Raw genomic sequence first — 18,901 nt, forward strand, 5'->3', positions numbered from 1 at the left:
GGGTCGGCTTCGATCTTTCTTGTCAACGTTTGTAAATTAACTGTCCCAATTTCAAGCTAAAAATATTATAATTTCTGACGCCGGAATGCGGATATTTATGAAGACGATAGTTGACCTTCTCGATTTTCCTTTTCTATTGTTGCTGTTTTATTTTCGTATTGAATGGTGAATAAAAACCCTGCAAAGTCATTACGTGAATCCTGAATGCTATTTTGAGTTCAAATTATGATTAAATAAAACGACAATAAAGGCAATTCTACTAGTCAAATAATAATTCCTTGGTAAAATTTGAGAAAAATTTCGCATAACAATTCCACTTTGTCTGACTGACTCAAACTGTAAGGGTGGATAGCTTTTATTTCAAAACAAGTATTAAATAAAATAGTATAACCAGTGGTGGGATTCAGCCGGTTCGCACCGGTCCTATAGAACCGTCTCACGGAATTTTATGAGATCAGCGAACCGGTTAGCATTACTGGTTACTGTCTATGTTCTGTTTGTAACATAACAGGCTGAAAAATATAACTTTTGTGAAGGAACCGCCGCTGACAAAAAATTTGAATCCCAGGGTAAGACCTCCCATTTGTGAGAATATCCATATGTGGATAACAAAGCCTTAAAATCCCGCGATGTTCAAGAAATAACTGCGGGATCGGGATTGAAAAAAAAAACAGTCTGAATCCCAGGATTTCGGGATCATGATTTCCCGGGGTCCCACCCTAATCATAACAATCATGTTGATTAGAAACAAGAGAGCTACGCACAAATATATTGACACGTTAGACCAGAGCGAATCAGTCTTTACCGGTACCTTTGACGCTACCGGTACCCTCAAAAAAGTTCTGAATTTCCAGTAGCAAGAATTTTGCAGAATCAAAACGTCATGACACTGACTAAAATCCGTGTTCCCATGGATAAAAAATAATACAGCAAAATTTTAGACGAAATATCAAATTTCATAGAATTCAAGCAAAATTTTGAAATAAATAAAAGTAATAGCCTTCTAGCGAAGAAATTAATCTGTAACCACTGAAAATTTCAAAGCAATTGGTCCAGTATTCGAAGAGAAAAGCGATTTTTTAAAAACGTGTCAAAGAACAAGAACAACAACAACAACAACATAATATTGAAACGATCGTTATGGCCACTAAAAGTGTCCAATAAATAGCCACCTGTTACTTAAAAGTAGGCTATTTTTAGCTTTCTCAATCGCAGTTTTTTCGCGATTAATTTATACTACTATTATTTATACTGCAATCAAACTATGTTATTGCGTTTATACAAATTATACCTAAATTTCGAAGAAAAACGAGAAAACTACGATATATATATATATTCTTTTGTTACGTCACTCTTGACACCTCGCTGATTCAAAAAGATTACTTATGTAATTGTAAGCAAAAAGAGCAATGCTTGAATGTATAGAAAAGAAAGCCAAAACGAAGTTATATGGGTACTCAATTTTTTAGAGTAGGCTGTCGATACCACAGTCTCCACGACTTGAGTGAGTGCCTGAGCACTCACGCGAACGCGAAATCGACACAAGGTGGTAGTGGAATAGTTACTTACCAGCAAGCTACCTGTATAGGATGTAATTTACATATTTATCCCGGGGGAGGGGAAAGTTGATGAGACAACTTAATCGTATGGCAAACCACGGCCTTTCGTCCGGTTATCAGTCTATTTCAGGTATGGGATAAGTTAGCCAGTTATTCGTTTTCAGATGCATGGACTTGATGGTGGAGGAAACGTAACCGACCAATGTCAACTGTATTGACGACTATATTTTTTACGTAACAGAATTTGTTTTGGGACACCAAATTATATTATAACCTAACAAGTATATAATTCACAATCACTCGTTCAATGAGCCTATAAATTGATTATAATTAGACAAATGGCAACAGAACGTGAAAAAGTTGATGCTGAGTACAAATGGTTGCATGGCGCAGAAAATATTTTAAATGATCAATCTTCGCGCGTTGCTTGAAATTTAACTGAAATCTGTGTGAAAAAATGTGATTCATTGGTCATTCCCTCGGTTTTTAACTCTCTAAAAATATGTGCGGACCGCTAATGACTTGCAACCTTTTATTTTGGCCCGCGAACGACAAAAGTTTGTCGACCCCTGGTGTAGACTGCAGACCAGGGGTGGGCACGGTTTTTGTATCAAGAGCCAAAAATTTTGCCCACCTAGACGGGCGGGCCATGTAGGTATGACGTAAAGAGTTATATTTTATGAACAATGTTCACAGTGTTACAAAAGCAACAGTGGAAAACAATAAAAATCGTGCCAAAACTAAATTTAACCGTACTCTCAACAAATATCTTGAGCTATTTTTACCTAATACAATTACCTACCGGGCCGGATTTGGCCCGCGAGTCGTACTTTGCCCATGTCTGGTGTAGACTGTAGAACAGGCATGTCCAACCTTTTCAGTGCCGCGAGCCCCTTTCACATGAGGAAACTCATTGCGGGCCGCAAAATATACCAGTTCTGATTTACGGTAGAATTTTCGCTCGCTGAATCAAACGCATGGATTGCACAAAGCTATTGCGAATATCTGAACACAATATGCATGCATTTTTACGCACTGACTAAATTCCAGAAGTTTTATTTACCGCAAAAATAACATACATATGATAGCAAAATACTAATCAATCAATCAATCAATTTTATTTGGTCACTCTGATATCAAACAAGTACGTGCCCGTCCACCAAAAACAGTCAAAACACAATAAAACAAAAACACGATATAAAATCGGGCAATACTTTTAAAATTAAATTTAAAATGTGAGACGTGTATGTGTATAACAACAGTGTTTTTCCTACAAAACTATAGAGTAAAAAACACTCGCTGACGTAAAATGGTGATGCTGTAGGCCTAGTTCAATTTCTTTTCAAAAATAGCACAGTGACAAAAAAATTATTACTAAAAAACAAGCTCGGTAAATAGATTGAATGTTCCATAGCAGTCTATGCACAAATCATGGATTGTGGTATCGGGTTCTTTCGATTAGTTCAATTTAAAATCATTGTATCCGTTCCAATGCTTCCAACAGTAATACCGAATTTCCACGAACGACCACCATTCCAACAGGTGCAGTGGACCCATCTTTTCTGCGCTCTGTTCCATCATCCACAACTAGATTCATAAAAGGATCGAAACCTCGCAATATATCCGTAACAGATCGTCCACCATTTAACTTTAAATCTAATCTTTTATCCATAAACTTCTTTAATTTCGGTGGATGGGCTTTGCTCATGTTGATATTACGCGATACAAATACCGAAACATACAGCGCGTATAGCATACTCCAGTCTTTTCAAGCAGACACGTCCGCACCCGACGACGGCCGGAATTGTGATCGACAGAGAAAGACAGTAGCGAAGATATTATACACTTTTTATTTTGCAGTGGCGACAAGGAAGATCAACGCCTACACGAAGAAGAAGAATCATAATGAACTAAATTCGGATATTTTGGTTGCAAATTATACCTAGAATTTTCCTCGACCAATGATCGCACAATGGCTTTCGATTTTGTTGAGCAAAACGGGCGGTCCTTCGAGTAATAATAAAAAAAAAACATCGATGTCGACCAGAGCGCAAGATTTGGTACATGTGTGAAAAGGAGAACCGATATTGGGATGTAGATGTCCGGAACAAACAAACCAAAATCACGAAACACACCTTGCCCTATATAAAATTAGTCCGAACTGTGTAAACTTTACCTTTACCCCTGCTTATTATTGCTTGCGACTTATTTGTTACATGGAATTTAAGGACCGTCACAGTAAAAGTAGTTCTCGATTCGGTCTACGGTTTCATGTGGAGAAAATGTAGTTGTTGAACGCTGGCCAAATAGCAAATGACGTCATAGAACAAACTTTAGTCAGCTCGTCGTAGATAACTAAAAGTAATTTTATCGTGAATTTTAGTCTCTTCCTAGCTCGTGTTAATAAGGTAGTCGAAGTTTTTTATATTTGAATGTCTGTGTTTGATCTGAGCAATCTAGCTATACAGGCAAATAAACTAATTATTCTTTAGGTTTCTGTAGGACTATTGAAGTAATGATATTAATTGAAGCCAGATGGCGTAGGTAATTTAAAATAATATGTATTTCAATAATTTAGATTACGAATATTTCCGTCAGCAAGATCCAACTCGACATCGCGTTTTTCGGTAATTCGCATACTTGAAGTTAAGTGATCTATTAGGCAAGGGTACTTGAGTGGAATATTACATAATTTAACAGCGGGTAGACAACAGTTTATGACAGCTGATACCTAAATATTAAACTTTCCGTTGGTCTAACATTTCATACCACCATCCATCACAAGTGAAACGTAGATCCTTATTAAGTTCAAGCCCAAATAGGAAAGTAGCGCCGCAGTGTTGTTTATAACAGAATTTTGTGTGCAGATGATAGTGCTGTCATATAATAGTAATATATAGGCATAGGCTACAGATTAAATCGCAATTGTCATTGAAGTCGTGTGAATATAACTTGTGCAGAACAAAAGTTAACGTCTTAGGATAGATAATTCATGTTCAGACTAATTGCAGTTTCCTAAACAATTGTACAGATTTGTTTCGTTAAAATTGCTAATTAATTTCATAATTTATCAGAGGACAAGGATTAAGCGCGCATGAAAAAAGGGAGGGCGGATCCCACAAGAAAATGACACGAATGTTGCCCTCTGTTTTTTTTTTCGGGGTTTAGCCTAAGTAAAATAAATTTGGTAGATACTGTTATAAGTATATATATAACTGTATATATCAATTTTTATTGTTTTAATATATTCATTAATTCTTATAAAACTGCATATCCCATTTTCACTTCTATGATAATACGTCTTTCCAGTACAATACTATATGCATGCAACAGGAATATCATCAGTGGATGTAGTTATAATATATATCACATTCATATGCTATTGTTAATATTTCTTTTTATTTATTCTATTCATTTTTAAAAATAATAGGGTTAATTTAAGGACATCTAAAATTATGTCCGAGGAAACCGGAAAATGGTTAGACTTAGAAGGAATACCAGGACCATCAAGTAAAAAACAAAAGCCCAACACTCCTGAAAGTAATATTGGCCCTGAACACGAAATCGAGACCGCGCAGCACGAGGATGGATCAAAAACAAAAGCACTGTTGCCAGATTTGGTTGTTAGGGAAGCATCGATTATTAAAAATGACGTCAGGCCGTCTCAAAAAATAACAGACCAAAAAGCAAACAAAGATTCGCGTTTCATGAAAGAAAATCGAACTGCCGTTAAAAATTTCGGGCAGACGCCAAGTGAAAGATATCAAGAAGTTATGCAAGATATTTTGCGTCAGAAAATGCGGGATTCGTGGCTGAATACTTCCTATCAACGAGCTATTTGGAACGCTAGAAGACGTCTTCTTCAAGGCGATTTATTGGAAGATTTACCTACAGAGGAGAAACATGTATGCTAACAATTTATTTCGGTAAAGTGGGACGCGATGTAATACAACTTCAGTGATATATGTAATGTTTAGCACGCAGTTGGTAAATATTGACTGTAGTCGATCGGTGTTGACTGGAAAGAAAATCGTGGGCCAATGTAAATCTGAACTCAATAAACCTCTGTTTTTGTAAAGCCATGCTCATTCGGATATTTGATTTATTCAAGACAAGTATTACTAACCCAACAGAGACCGAAGGAAATCTCTGAATAGAAATCGCTTTAGTCATTTTAAGGCAAACTATGAAATGAATGAATTTATGGTTAAGCCAATAACCAACCTACACTAAACTAACAATAAAGAATGAAAGCTTTTAAATCATTGATTTATCCCGAACAAACTTGCAACTATAATGAAATTTATTAAGGTGTTCAGATTTCAACTCCATATTATACTGTTAACTGGGTTATAAACATTACATGGTATTGAATTGGATTATTGTTTCTTTTTTCTAAATGTGAAATTTTAATTTTGACAATGAATGAATGTATGTACCCTATACGAAATCAACTATTAACATTCTATTAAAAATGTGCAATATACATAGACTTTCTTTTATGTATTTGCAGGTTTATTAATTGATCCAGATTCTTTGTATAGTTTTCAGACTAATAAACTGATTTTATGATGTCAGGAATATTTTAATGAATATGCTCCCCCCACACAGCTGTACAGCTGATAAATTACGTTTTTGTTTTATTAAAAAGATATAAAAATCTTTAAAATTATTATTGTGCCAGACTATTTGTGTTCAATAACATCCTTGGCATTACTAGTGAGGTATTTACCCCACGTATAAGCCTGCCTAAAGCAATTCGATGGCCATCAATAAGTTTCAATAATAGATAAATTGCAATGATTTTGCACTTACATTCATTTTATTCAATATGAACAAAAAAAAAACATAACGCTCCAATTTTGAGTTCGATTTTTGTTTAGTGATGCATGCCCAATACCACACTCACGGTACAAACGTGGTGGGTTGTACTCGACTGACACAATCCCCATTTTTGTGTCTGTAATTCTATTCAAAATCTAAATTCTAAGTGATTTTAAAAGGATTTATTTCAATAGATTGTATCATCACTGATCTCGCCGCAAATGAAACCTGACTATTCGAAATGGAAATATCCGAAGACCAAACATCCATACGGACTTCGGCTTCCACAGCTCCAAAATTCTGCAGCGAATTCAGCTGATCTAACACCATTAGTGAGTTTGTTTATTTCTAACTCACTCGTGCACAACTTGGTTCTACTTCATTCTCTTGCTGTCCAACTCTTCCGAACTCTTAATTTTATCTTAATCTTATTCTCTATTTCTTCTATTTTGCTTTCAATTTCTCGGATCCTAATTTAGTCTAAGTTACTTTATTTTAACTTGCAGAGTGCGACTAACGATTTATCTCAAGGATTTCTACCTGAGCATTTTGTGCAAGCGTTTCATGCCGAAGAGGAATTGAAAAAAATAGAAAGTTCGGGACTACAGGTGTACCCGATAGAGTGAGTTGGTAATATAATGCGGGCTACTAATCAATGTAGAGCACCGTTTTTGTTTCGGTAACACAGAATTTGAAACTTCTGTTTTTAAAATAATTTTTGGTGCCAATTAACCAGAAACATGATTAGTGTTTGGCACGTTGATTTAAGAATGTATACATAACAAGAGAGCTGTGCTCAAATATATGGACACGTTAACCAGAGCGAAGCAGTATTTACCTTTGACGCCACCGGCACCCACAAAAAATTCCGAGTTTCGCGTAGAAACAATTTACAGAATCAAACCGGACAGCCAGTGTTCTCATGGGTAAAATAATACAACGAAATTTTAGACGAAATATCAGATTCCATGCGAAATTTAGAAACAAATAAAAGTAATAGCCTTCTGGCAAACAAATCAATCTTTACTCACTGAAAATTTCAAAGCAATTGGTCCAGTAGTCAAAGAGAAAAGCGATTTTTTTTTTAAATGATGGAGACAAATAATAACAATAACAACAAAATTTTGAAACGATCGTTATGTCCACTACGTGTCCAAAAATTGCATGGAAGTATATGAAATGACACTTACAAGACATCTGAAGGTCCGTTCCGGTAGGTTTTCCACTCCGTTCCGGCAATTTAGGGTCCGTTCCGGTAATTAAAGGAACCCTTAACTGTTGTATTGTTATGTCATAAGTATTATAAGTTGCGATAATTTAACACCCAATGTTAACTGCACTGTCGATAAGTTATCAACATGCCAAATCGAGGCGTAAAAAGACGAAGGGTAATAATGTTTTATTCAAAAAAAGCAAATAGCAACAAAAAAAAGTATTAGCCTTCTGGAGAAAATTTTTATCTTTAACCACTGAAAATTTCAAAGCAATTGGTCCTTCTTCAAAACGTGTTGATGGAGACAAATAATAATTACAATAACAACAAAATTTTGAAACCATCGTTATGTCCACTACGTGTCCAACAAGTTCAATTGACTGGTCGAAGCTTCCCGCGTTGTGAACACTAGGCAAGAAGCTTCAAAGTAGGCTATGCAGAAAATTCATCGGCATTCATTTGTATTCCACATATACAGTATATGAATAGTTCAAACTTATTTACTAAAATAATCAGACTACACCAAATATTGGTTATTCGAAAACACATCATTTCAGATTTGTATCCTTATCTGATCGATTAACATTACATGAGCCCCCATGGTTGGCAGCGCTTCGATTTGGAAGGGAAAGTGGCAGCTACGACAACTTTGGACTTTGTTATGGCTGTTTTCACAAGAAGGGACCACAGTAAGTTAAACTAAAACTAAGTAACAAAAACTTAAGATAGATAGCGTTTGGCCAGGTTTACCGACGCTTAGAGCATAGGTTCTCAAAATGAGAAAAACCTGGGGCTGCGCGAGCTGTCCAGTTTATTATTTATATGAACACAAGCCAGCAAACGAGTCGAGTCATTGAATAAAGTAATTTCAATTTAACTAAGTAACTATATGTTTTTTTTAATTTATTGAGGGGCTCCGTAAATAATATCTCTTCATAGGCTCCATAACATAACACCAAATGCTTGAGAACCCCTGGCTTGGAGCATTCGTAAAAATGCAGGTTCAATAAAATTGAATCATATACAACATTTCTGTGTTGTCAAACAGTTATCATTACAACGCACCGATCCGAATAGGAGGCGGATACTCGATATATCGTCGTCATCCGTTGCAACCGTTAGACATTGTACCTGCTAACATTAAAGTTGATACTGGGAGATGGATCGTGCATGGTGACGAACAATCAGGTATAAAACTGTACATAACAATATTAGAATGACTAGATACATAAATCGACTTGAGTCACATTTTTCAAGTAATCATCAATCAGGTTAATGAAATGGGCGCTCCGGAAGTATTTGTGCCAAGATGACGTACAACCTGAACAACCCTAACCTGGTACCCATACTATGTTCAGGTTGTGCGCCATCTTGGTACGAATACTCCGGGAGCACCGTGAAATGATTCGCCTCAACTTTAGTCATGAAAATCTGCTCATTTTAAATCACCAGCTGACATTTATAGTTCCTATCGCATTTACTTTTATATATAATAATATAAAATATATAGCTATAATATATATAAATATTTCACCCTATATTGGTAGGTTCGACCATGTTCGATCAAGAAATTCGTGACGCAACAATGGGAGATGATTTCTCGACTCGCTTATTTCACGGATTTCTTGATAATGGAGGTGATCCGGATGCATTAAAGGTATATTTAAAATTAAAATATTTTTCAGTTATCCTAATTCGGATTTATATTCAAATCAAGTTAATGAACCTCACAACACTATATAACAAGGCAAACCTTTACTCTCATTACTTGAGGATATCAATGGATTGCAGCACCACCATACGTTTACCATCTTGCCGCCAGTGGAAAATCATCATTAAATTCCACTCCTAATATAGTCATATGGCGTACATAATATTTATATATTTTGAAAGGAATATTTGGAATCAAATTTCGATCCCGAAGTTTTGAAAGATCTACAGATGTTAGGTATAAACGTCCAATTAATTAAAGAATATGCGGAACTTCTACGAGGTCACATCAAAGAAAAAATGACGTTGAAACTCGAAAAACAATCGGGAATCGTAAAGGTAAGACAATTCATATTTTTTTTAAAATTCAATTGCCTTTGCTTTACCTAATAATAAGTAAACAAACTACACCTCTCCTCTATATCCGTCACATGTCATTACACTGAAATGGCCTGTTACCATTAGCATAACTAGAATATTTCTGACACAGATAAATGTTGATAGTCGTAGCAGAACTGCTGATAAAATTTTCAGAAATATTCTAAACGAGTGCATAATGTGCAGAGCAAAGAAAGTGCTCATTACTAAGATAAAACTGAAAGTATAAATTTTACCAAATTGATTAAAAACTATTTCTTTGACTTTATTATCCTCATCGTATTGATCTATTAATCTATTAATTTTCATCATTTATTTCACCTGAATCACCTTTTCCCAATCAGGGAGAAATTTTGTCGTTTTTGAAAAAAAAAATTGCTCTGGCTTTGTTCTTCATTATTACTATATATATATATATATATATATATACTTATTTATTCTTACATTATAAACTACGTAAACTGTATAGAAGTGGAGGAGTGACTTGCGCATAACACTAGGTCGGAATAAAAGTTGGGAAATACTGACCTAACTCGAACATTTAACGTTTGGCTCGTATAAACCATGCAGTTTTAACCCTTTTGAATGTATGACGACATAGGCAATGACATTAACTGGTATGCGCCGGTTTAACTTCTCGGACCAAAAAGCCTAACTGAGATTAACAGTTGCTCAGTCAAAGTTTAAAATGTTAAAGAGGCTATCGTTTTGATAATGACTTTAAGGCCAATAAAGACTCAACCTCGTCTGAGCTTCCTGTGACATTTCATTTTTTATTTGTTAGATAAAGAAGAAATTCTTGAGTCAGAAATTAACCCATATGGTTAGGTGGAAGGAACCAATGTACAACTGTGGGTCACGCTGTTATCAGCTTATTGCTATATCGCATTTAGTTGCTTAGAATAGAGAGGATCGATTTTTTTCAAAAATATCCACCATTTTATTGTTTTATATACATGTTACCTATATTCAATTTGTCACAAAATGGATTTTGAGTTGAATTATTATTAATTATTTAAGTATGTTAGAAAAATGAATACTAATAGGATCACAGATAAGTTCTAAAAATTAAATAAAGTTTGGTCAATCCGTAGATGGAAGTCCTAACGGAATTGGATGTTCTCTTTGCGAGTGAGATGGTTGATACTAAATGCCGTTTTTCAGGAAATCCATAAATCAATTCTGTCATGTAAATCAACTTACGTAACTCTAAAATGAATCAGCAGTCCATTCAGCTCAACGGTACACAATTTCATAAACTCGAGATAAATAATGAGACAATGTGCACTGCAATATAGCGTCGTTCTTACAGCTTTTTGTATACACATCTATTTATTAGCATCTGAGAAATGAACTATTTAGGGAATTTTACTTATACATTCGTTTATTTATTGTCTATATGTGATACAATACAAATAAACTGGTAAAAACTTTATTGAAACACACAAATCGATGAATCCTGAATACTACTGATTACTTGCAAATAACAATAAAATGACGGTAGATTTTATAGTATTTTTAATTAAATTATTGGAATTATCCCAGATTAAAATAAACCATATTGCAACTTGAATTCGTGCAATTATAAATCTAGTGTGTTCGATATCTAAAGCCCTAAGAATCCGACTTTTTTCACGGTTTTCACTGTTTTTGCAAGGCTGTTTGAGTTTTCATGGGTTTTGTAGTGTATTCTGCCTTTAGATCTTTATAAACAAGCACCAAGTTTCCATTACAACACTACTTTATTATAAGAGTCGAGCACTTCAACATAAAGACACCATAGCAGTAACAGACTAACAGCCAGTCAGCACTTAACACGTGCACAGATAGAACAAGGTCAAATCAGTCTGGGTCAATAGCGTCACCTAGCGGTATTACATCATATAATATACAACACTTTTTCCCCCCTTCAAAAAAATGAGAATGTCATTAAATTTCATTTACATTGTTTCAATCAACCGCTCAGGCTTAACCCTAAGACGTTTTGGATAACGTGAAATTTCAACAGATGTTTCATCAGGGCACTGGGTTTCACTTTCAGTACTAACATTAGGATTATCAGGTAAATTTTCATTAGCACTAGGGATATCAACATTAGGTTCAATTACATCAGTATTTGGAAACACAGAAGGCAATGAAACGTCATCATCCAAACTACTATCATATGATTTCTCTAATTTCACTTTAGACATGTCCAATATTTGATCAATATGTCTTTTCCAGATCATTGAACCAACTTTTACACGATAGGTTACAGGACTCAACTTCTTTACGATTATTCCATGAATCCATTTTCGGTTTGGATCTCTATAATCACGAACTTGAACACGATTTCCAACTTCCAGATTTCTAATAGGCTTTTGCACTGGAGTTGTTCTTTTCTGCATCGAATTACTCAAATTAGGTTTCATTAAATCTAATCTTGTTCTCAGTCTTCTTTTCATGAATAATTCAGCTGGAGTACATTTCGTTGTAGAATGTGGCGTTGTTCGATAAGTTAACAAGAACGATGCCAACTTCTGATTCAGTGTTCCAGGTAATTTCTTTAAAGTTTTCAGTGCAGTTTTGAAGGTACGCACATTTCTTTCAGCCTCACCATTAGAGGACGGATGATACGGACTTGAGAAGATTTGCTTAATTCCATTTCGTATCATAAAATCTCGAAACTCTTTCGATGACAGGTTAGGAGCATTGTCGCTTACCAATATTTCAGGTAGTCCATATTTTGAAAATAAATATCTCAATGCATCAACAGTCTTTTCAGAAGTAGTTGAAGGCATTCTCAACACTTCAGGCCATTTAGAATGAGCATCGACCACCACCAGAAAGTTTTCATTCATTATTGGACCAGCATAGTCAATATGAATTCTTTGCCATGGCTTCGTAGGCCATATCCATGGATTTCCAGGCGTTTTATTCGCAGGACTTCTTACTTCCTGACAATTTGAACAATCTCTCACTTTCTGTTCAATTCTTTCATCAATATTCGGAAACCAAACATGCAATCTGGCTAATGATTTCATCCGAACCATACCAGGATGATTTTCATGCAGTTCATCTAGTACTTCTGCAATATACTTTTCAGGAATAATAACTCTTATTCCCCACAGCAATATTCCTTCTTCCACAGTAATTTCATCTTTCCTCCTGTGGAATGGCAACAATTCATTTGTAATTTCCTCCTTTGCAGGCCAACCATTTATAGTATACAGCAACACTCGTGAGAGCTTTGGATCATTTTCAGTTGCATGGCGGAGCTTTGCAGGAGTTATGGGAAGCGTATGAACTTGGTTTATGTTCATAATCGTTGCCTCTTCTTCCCAACAATCACGAATTTCAGACTGATCTGTTTTCATGGGCAATCGGGATAATGCATCTGCATTCCCATTATTTTTCGTGTTTCGATAACATATTTCATATTTATATGCAGACAGTTTTATAGCCCACCTTTGCAATCTGGTTGCAGTTAAAACAGGTATACCACGTTTTGGACTCAATAGCATAGTTAAAGGTTGGTGATCAGTCAACAATTTAAAATTTCGACCATATAAATACACATGAAATTTTCTTACACCATATACAATTGCTAGTGCCTCCTTCTCAATTTGGGAATAATTTTTTTCAGCACTTGTTAAAGTACGAGAAGCATATGCAATAGGTTTTTCAGCCCCATTTGGCAGTATATGAGAAATTACAGCACCAATACCTACAGATGAAGCATCAGTGGCAAGTACTAATGGTTTTTCAGGGTCATAGTGTACTAGCACTTCAGATGACACCAATATATCTTTCAGTTTCACAAAAGCTTTTTTACAGTCACTATTCCAATTCCATTTCATACCCTTTTTCAGTAACTTATTAAAAGGATCAACGAGGGTAGACATTGCAGGAATAAATTTACGATAATAATTTACAATACCAAGAAAAGATTGTAATTCTTTTACATTTTCATTTACATTTTTTCTCCATAGTTTCTTGGAAAATACTAGGGCTAGAAGCTGCCCCATATGGTAACCTTAAATATCTAAATAACCCCATATGAGTATTAATAGTGACATATTTTTGAGATTCATCATCAAGTAAAACTTGTTGATAAGCTTCTGATAAATCAAGCTTTGAAAATTTCTGCCCCCCATTCAATTTACTAAATAGGTCCTCAGGTCTAGGCAAGGGATATTCAGGGACATCTAATTCAGGGTTTATAGTTACTTTAAAATCCCCACAAATTCTTACTGAACCATCAGCTTTCAATACTGGAACAATGGGTGAAGCCCAATCAGAACTTTCAACTTTTTTCAGGACCCCCATATTTACTAGTCTTTTCAGCTCATCCGAAATTTTATCACGAAGAGCAAAAGGAACAGGACGTGGCTTGTAGAATTTCGGAATGGCACTTTCTTTCACCCTTAGTTTAGCAGTTATACCTTTTATAGTACCAAGGGAATTATCAAAAACAGGGTACTTTTTCAAAATGTTCTCAAGCGTGAGCTTGGAACCAATATGACAAATACGATGCCAATTCAATTGCAATTGGGATAACCAATTTCTACCCAATAGTAATGGACCATTGCCACGAACAATTTGCAAAGGTAAATTTACACACTGTGACTCATATTCAACAGTAACATTCACTTTACCTAAGACCGTAATATTTTCACCAGTATAAGTTGTCAATACAACATTAGATTTCAGCAAAGGCAAATGTTTAAAATTCTTTTCATACATGCTTTCAGAAATGAGTGACACCCCACTACCGGTATCTAATTCAAATTTACAATCACAATTTTCAATTCTCAGGGGAACTACTATTGGACCATAAGAACTAGACTTAGTAGTAAATACAGGACACATTTCATTTTGAGAACAGTCCGAAGACAGGTTATCATCATGCGTAGGTTGCATGTAGTCACAATTCGAAGACTTTTTACTTTTCAGAGGATTGGAACCTCGATAGAAGTTACGTTGCATTGAGCATTTTCGACTTATATGCCCAATTCGTTTACATTTATGGCACTTTGTATTTCTGTAGAAACAGCTTTCAGCAGGATGATTACTTTTCCCACATCGAAAACATTCTTTGAATTTTCGAATTTCGGAACGCGTTGCAAATCTTTGATTATTTTGAACTTTATGAACTTTTGGTTTACTTTCATCTACTGGCAATTTTTCAAATTTGCAACTTAATTCATTGGCTTGTTTTTCTGCCAATTCCATACCAGTAGCAATTTTCACAGCATTCTGCAGAGTTAGGTCAACTTCAGTTAATAATTTACGTTTCATTCGAGTTGACATTAGTCCACTCACAAATCTATCTCTTAGTGAATCATTTAAGAACTCACCGAATTGACAATGTTCAGATAGCTTCCTGAGCTGTGCCAGGAACTCATTCACAGTTTCTCCATCATGTTGGATTCTTTCATGAAATTTGACTCTTTCTGCTATCACCAATGGTTTGGGGGTGAGATGCTTGTTCACAAGTTCTTTCAGCTGGACATAAGTTTTTTCACCAGGCTTTTCAGGAGCACATAAGTTTCTGATCAAACTGTATGTTTGAGCCCCGCAAACGCTTAATAATATGGCTTTCATTTTATCAGCACTTTCAATCTCGTTTGCTTCAAAATAATGTCCTAAGCGTTCAACATATTCAGACCAATCTTGGTCATTACTATACTCTTCTATTTTTCCAAATGTAGTCATTTCAGGTATAGTAATGTTTCAGCTATGGAATTTCAGGCTCATAAATTTCAGTCTATAAAGACAATTTCAGCTGCTTATATTTCAGACTCTTCTTTTCAGGTACTTGTAATAACGTTGATTTGAAACACTTACTGTGACACCGGCATGCAGCAGACCGATCCCATTGTAACAGTTAACGTTATATGGCAGCAGACTAATCCCATCCTCGTCGCCAAATTGTAGTGTATTCTGCCTTTAGATCTTTATAAACAAGCACCAAGTTTCCATTACAACACTACTTTATTATAAGAGTCGAGCACTTCAACATAAAGACACCATAGCAGTAACAGACTAACAGCCAGTCAGCACTTAACACGTGCACAGATAGAACAAGGTCAAATCAGTCTGGGTCAATAGCGTCACCTAGCGGTATTACATCATATAATATACAACAGGTTTTGTACGTTTTTGAAAGGTTTTTGGTATTGTTTGACGGGTTTTCACTGTTTTTTTTTTCATTTTGGAACAATTCACATTTCACACAAAACTCCAGATTCCTTGAAAGTATAAGTTCCATCCAGCATCCCTTGATTTATGCTACTCGGATCCGACTTAACGTTGATGAAAATGTAAGCTCTTATAGGATTGAATGGTCCATCTGGATGCCAGTGTGCGTATGGAGCACTTCTTCCGTCAGATAACAAAATTCTTTTTGTCTGAAAAATGAGAAGCTGTTTCGAATTTGTCGAACTTCAATATTCAATGGTGGTCGAACTTTATACTCGGAGGCGCATTTTTATGGCCCAACCGACTATTGCAGAGGTACCCAAAAGTTGCGCCGTTGCGAGTTGTTGAGTGCGCGGCGGGAAAGCCTTACACTGGTGTTCAAAGTCATTCCAGTCCATACGTTATGCTCATTGTATCCTATAATTATGCGCGATCGGATTAAGGCTACCGGCTTATAAAAGTGATCTTTGCTGTAAATATTTGCTGCATTTCCTCCAATATTATGACAAGCTGCCTTCGCTTGGTTTAGATTGAATTAGCTTTCATTTGTGATCAACACGTAACATTTTCCGTCGTAAACCCTGTCACAGTTTTCTGGTTATATTTGAAAGATTATAAGTTCTGGTTATAACTCGTTGGACATTTTTTTTGTAGTGCAATCTGTCCTAAAGAAATAGACAAATTTTGCATCTTTAGATGGGAGGTAAACTTTTATCAGCATATTAAAACTGCACGGAAGATAATTTTATTAAATTGCATAAAATTTGGGGATGTAATGTCTTTGAGTATATACTTTAATAAATAAATCTCAGTTTTCGTGACTAGACCAAAGTTTAACTTAATGAAAAGGTGAGTTTTTACATACCCAGCTTTTTTTTTGTCATACATTTACCTTCTGAATCTTTTAGCTTTCTGCTAGAACTCTTTGCTAGAATATCAACATCGGCGATTTCTGAATGAAAACCATATATTGAATAAGGAAAAAAATGGAATTTTTACAAAATTGTATTTTTGATATTGTTAATATAGGGTAATTGTCGATAGTCAAATTTTTGGTCAATTTTAGATTACAGTATAAGGAATTAAATGAATCATGATATAAATTTTACCACTTTGTATTTTTCTGAGTTCATCTTTGTCAGCTACACCAGGAGCGCCTATAGAACCTTTTATTCCTAATGGTCCTGGTAGTCCCTTTTGACCTTTACTGCCAACATCTCATTTCTCCCCCTCTATTCCATATGGTCCTCTCTTACCCGGAGGTCTGATAATTTGAGATCTAACAACAGTTCTCTGTTGATTCACATTTCCAAACACATCATCTAATTCTTCACAAACCATTCTTCTTTTATTGTCGTGACTTTGTGCCCGATGTAGGTTCAATGAGAGAAAAAAAAATGTCACAAAAGCAAAACAATGAAATCGCATCTTCTTTGGTGGACTATTTAATGGGCTCGGAATTTGGAATTAGAAACAGATTATATCATTAGTATTTGGCTAAGCTTTGCTGTTGAGAACTATGCGTCAAACTTTACTGATAGACAGATACCTATTGTGACGCCACATTTATAGAGTGATTTTTTCTTCTTCTTATCTATCGCTCAGGTGCGCATGAGTCATGAACATGCAAGTCGAAAAATCTTTTTTCTATTACATTTAAACCCATGAACATTAGAACCCGTTATTTGAACCCACGACAATTGCACCTATGGACATTTTGTTACGGATATTTGAACCCATACTAACCCTAACTCGTGGAGTTTAGCACCCTCATATAGACTGAACCCGCGGATATACGGATGCAAATGTATGGGTTCAAGTGCACGTGGGTTCAAATGTACGGTCACCAACAAATGTTATGTGTAATTTTTCTATCTGTCTGGATATGCGTAATGGTTAAGTTCACAAATAATGTTGTAGATACCACACTGGAATGGTGTGTAGTTTCTACATTTGTGTTTCATTGTTGTTCATGCATTTATAAACTGAGATGATCCATTGGCCTAATTTTGGTCCAAATGCACTTTTGACACAACCTCAGTAAAAACTTGTTATCCAACAGTTGAGGTAAAGTATGCATAGTTGACCCCTTGATATGACATCACCTACTATGGCTTTTCAACTCTCAAACAATGAAATACTGAATACTCGCTTGACCCTACTGTTTTGAAGTCTAGGATGTGAAAGAATAAAATGGTAGATTGAGGCTAATTAGTTTCTGTTGTGTCGATGAGTTTCTGTATGGTCTTATTTTCGTCTGTATTTTTCCGCCCTTTTACCTTCACTGTGCCTCCTGTAAGGTTTTACTTCTCTCACCTTGGTGGTCATATTGAATTTAATTGCGTAAAATGAAATGTTCAAACAATTGACCATCAGTATCGCTTTAATTCGGTTATGTCTTTCTTAGAACTCTAGTGCTAGAGCACCAACGTCGGCAATGTTTGAACATAAAAGTTGAAGGCATAAATTTTTAATTGCGCAATATTATATACCGTTTCAAAGTTGTAAATTTTGTATTCAGTAAAATAAAAAATGATGACGAGAAAGTAAAATGCACCGGTTGAAAATCACTGGAATATGTGATAGGCTACAGAAAACTATATATTGGACTAGGCTTTTATATATCCAGTTGTCTCGCTTTAGCTCTCGCGTCTAGCGAAATTTATTATTGGAAAAGGGAGAACTGTTCAAATATATGAACACAAATGTCAAATGTTATTTGAATTGTACTAGATGTCACCTATCTATGGTGTGTGTGTGTACACAATGTTATATAAAGGTGTGTGTACCCGTGAACTACGTGTCGAAATAAAAGCAATAAATTTTAGTTTCCGAGTACTTGAACTGAAATTGATTGGTCCATGAGTTGCGGAGTAAAACAAATTTCTCGCAATTACTCCAAACACCAAGCATTCGAGTAATAACAACAACAAGAACAGCAACGTTGAACAGGTCCACTCCATGTCAAACATAAGTGCGACCCTCAATGAGTGACCATCCCAAGTCAGTGCCACACAATACGCCAAAGATTGTG

The 18,901-nt window shown here is 35.5% G+C and overlaps 1 protein-coding gene across 1 annotated transcript in view; it reads left to right on the forward strand.

Moving 5' to 3' along the window:
• The first annotated feature begins 4,993 nt into the window (after window positions 1-4,993).
• LOC120331275 (uncharacterized) overlaps window positions 4,994-18,901 on the forward strand; it is a 43,758-nt gene continuing 29,850 nt past the window's right edge. Inside the window, exons 1-7 of the mRNA XM_078114014.1 lie at window positions 4,994-5,464; window positions 6,578-6,715; window positions 6,890-7,005; window positions 8,154-8,285; window positions 8,645-8,784; window positions 9,144-9,253; window positions 9,490-9,645. Of these exons, the coding sequence (XP_077970140.1) occupies window positions 5,015-5,464; window positions 6,578-6,715; window positions 6,890-7,005; window positions 8,154-8,285; window positions 8,645-8,784; window positions 9,144-9,253; window positions 9,490-9,645 (1,242 nt within the window). The 5' untranslated portion in view covers window positions 4,994-5,014. The remainder of the gene's footprint in view (window positions 5,465-6,577; window positions 6,716-6,889; window positions 7,006-8,153; window positions 8,286-8,644; window positions 8,785-9,143; window positions 9,254-9,489; window positions 9,646-18,901) is intronic.

This window comes from Styela clava, chromosome 6 (genome assembly GCF_964204865.1).
Source record: "Styela clava chromosome 6, kaStyClav1.hap1.2, whole genome shotgun sequence".
Classification (NCBI taxonomy): Eukaryota; Metazoa; Chordata; class Ascidiacea; order Stolidobranchia; family Styelidae; genus Styela; species Styela clava.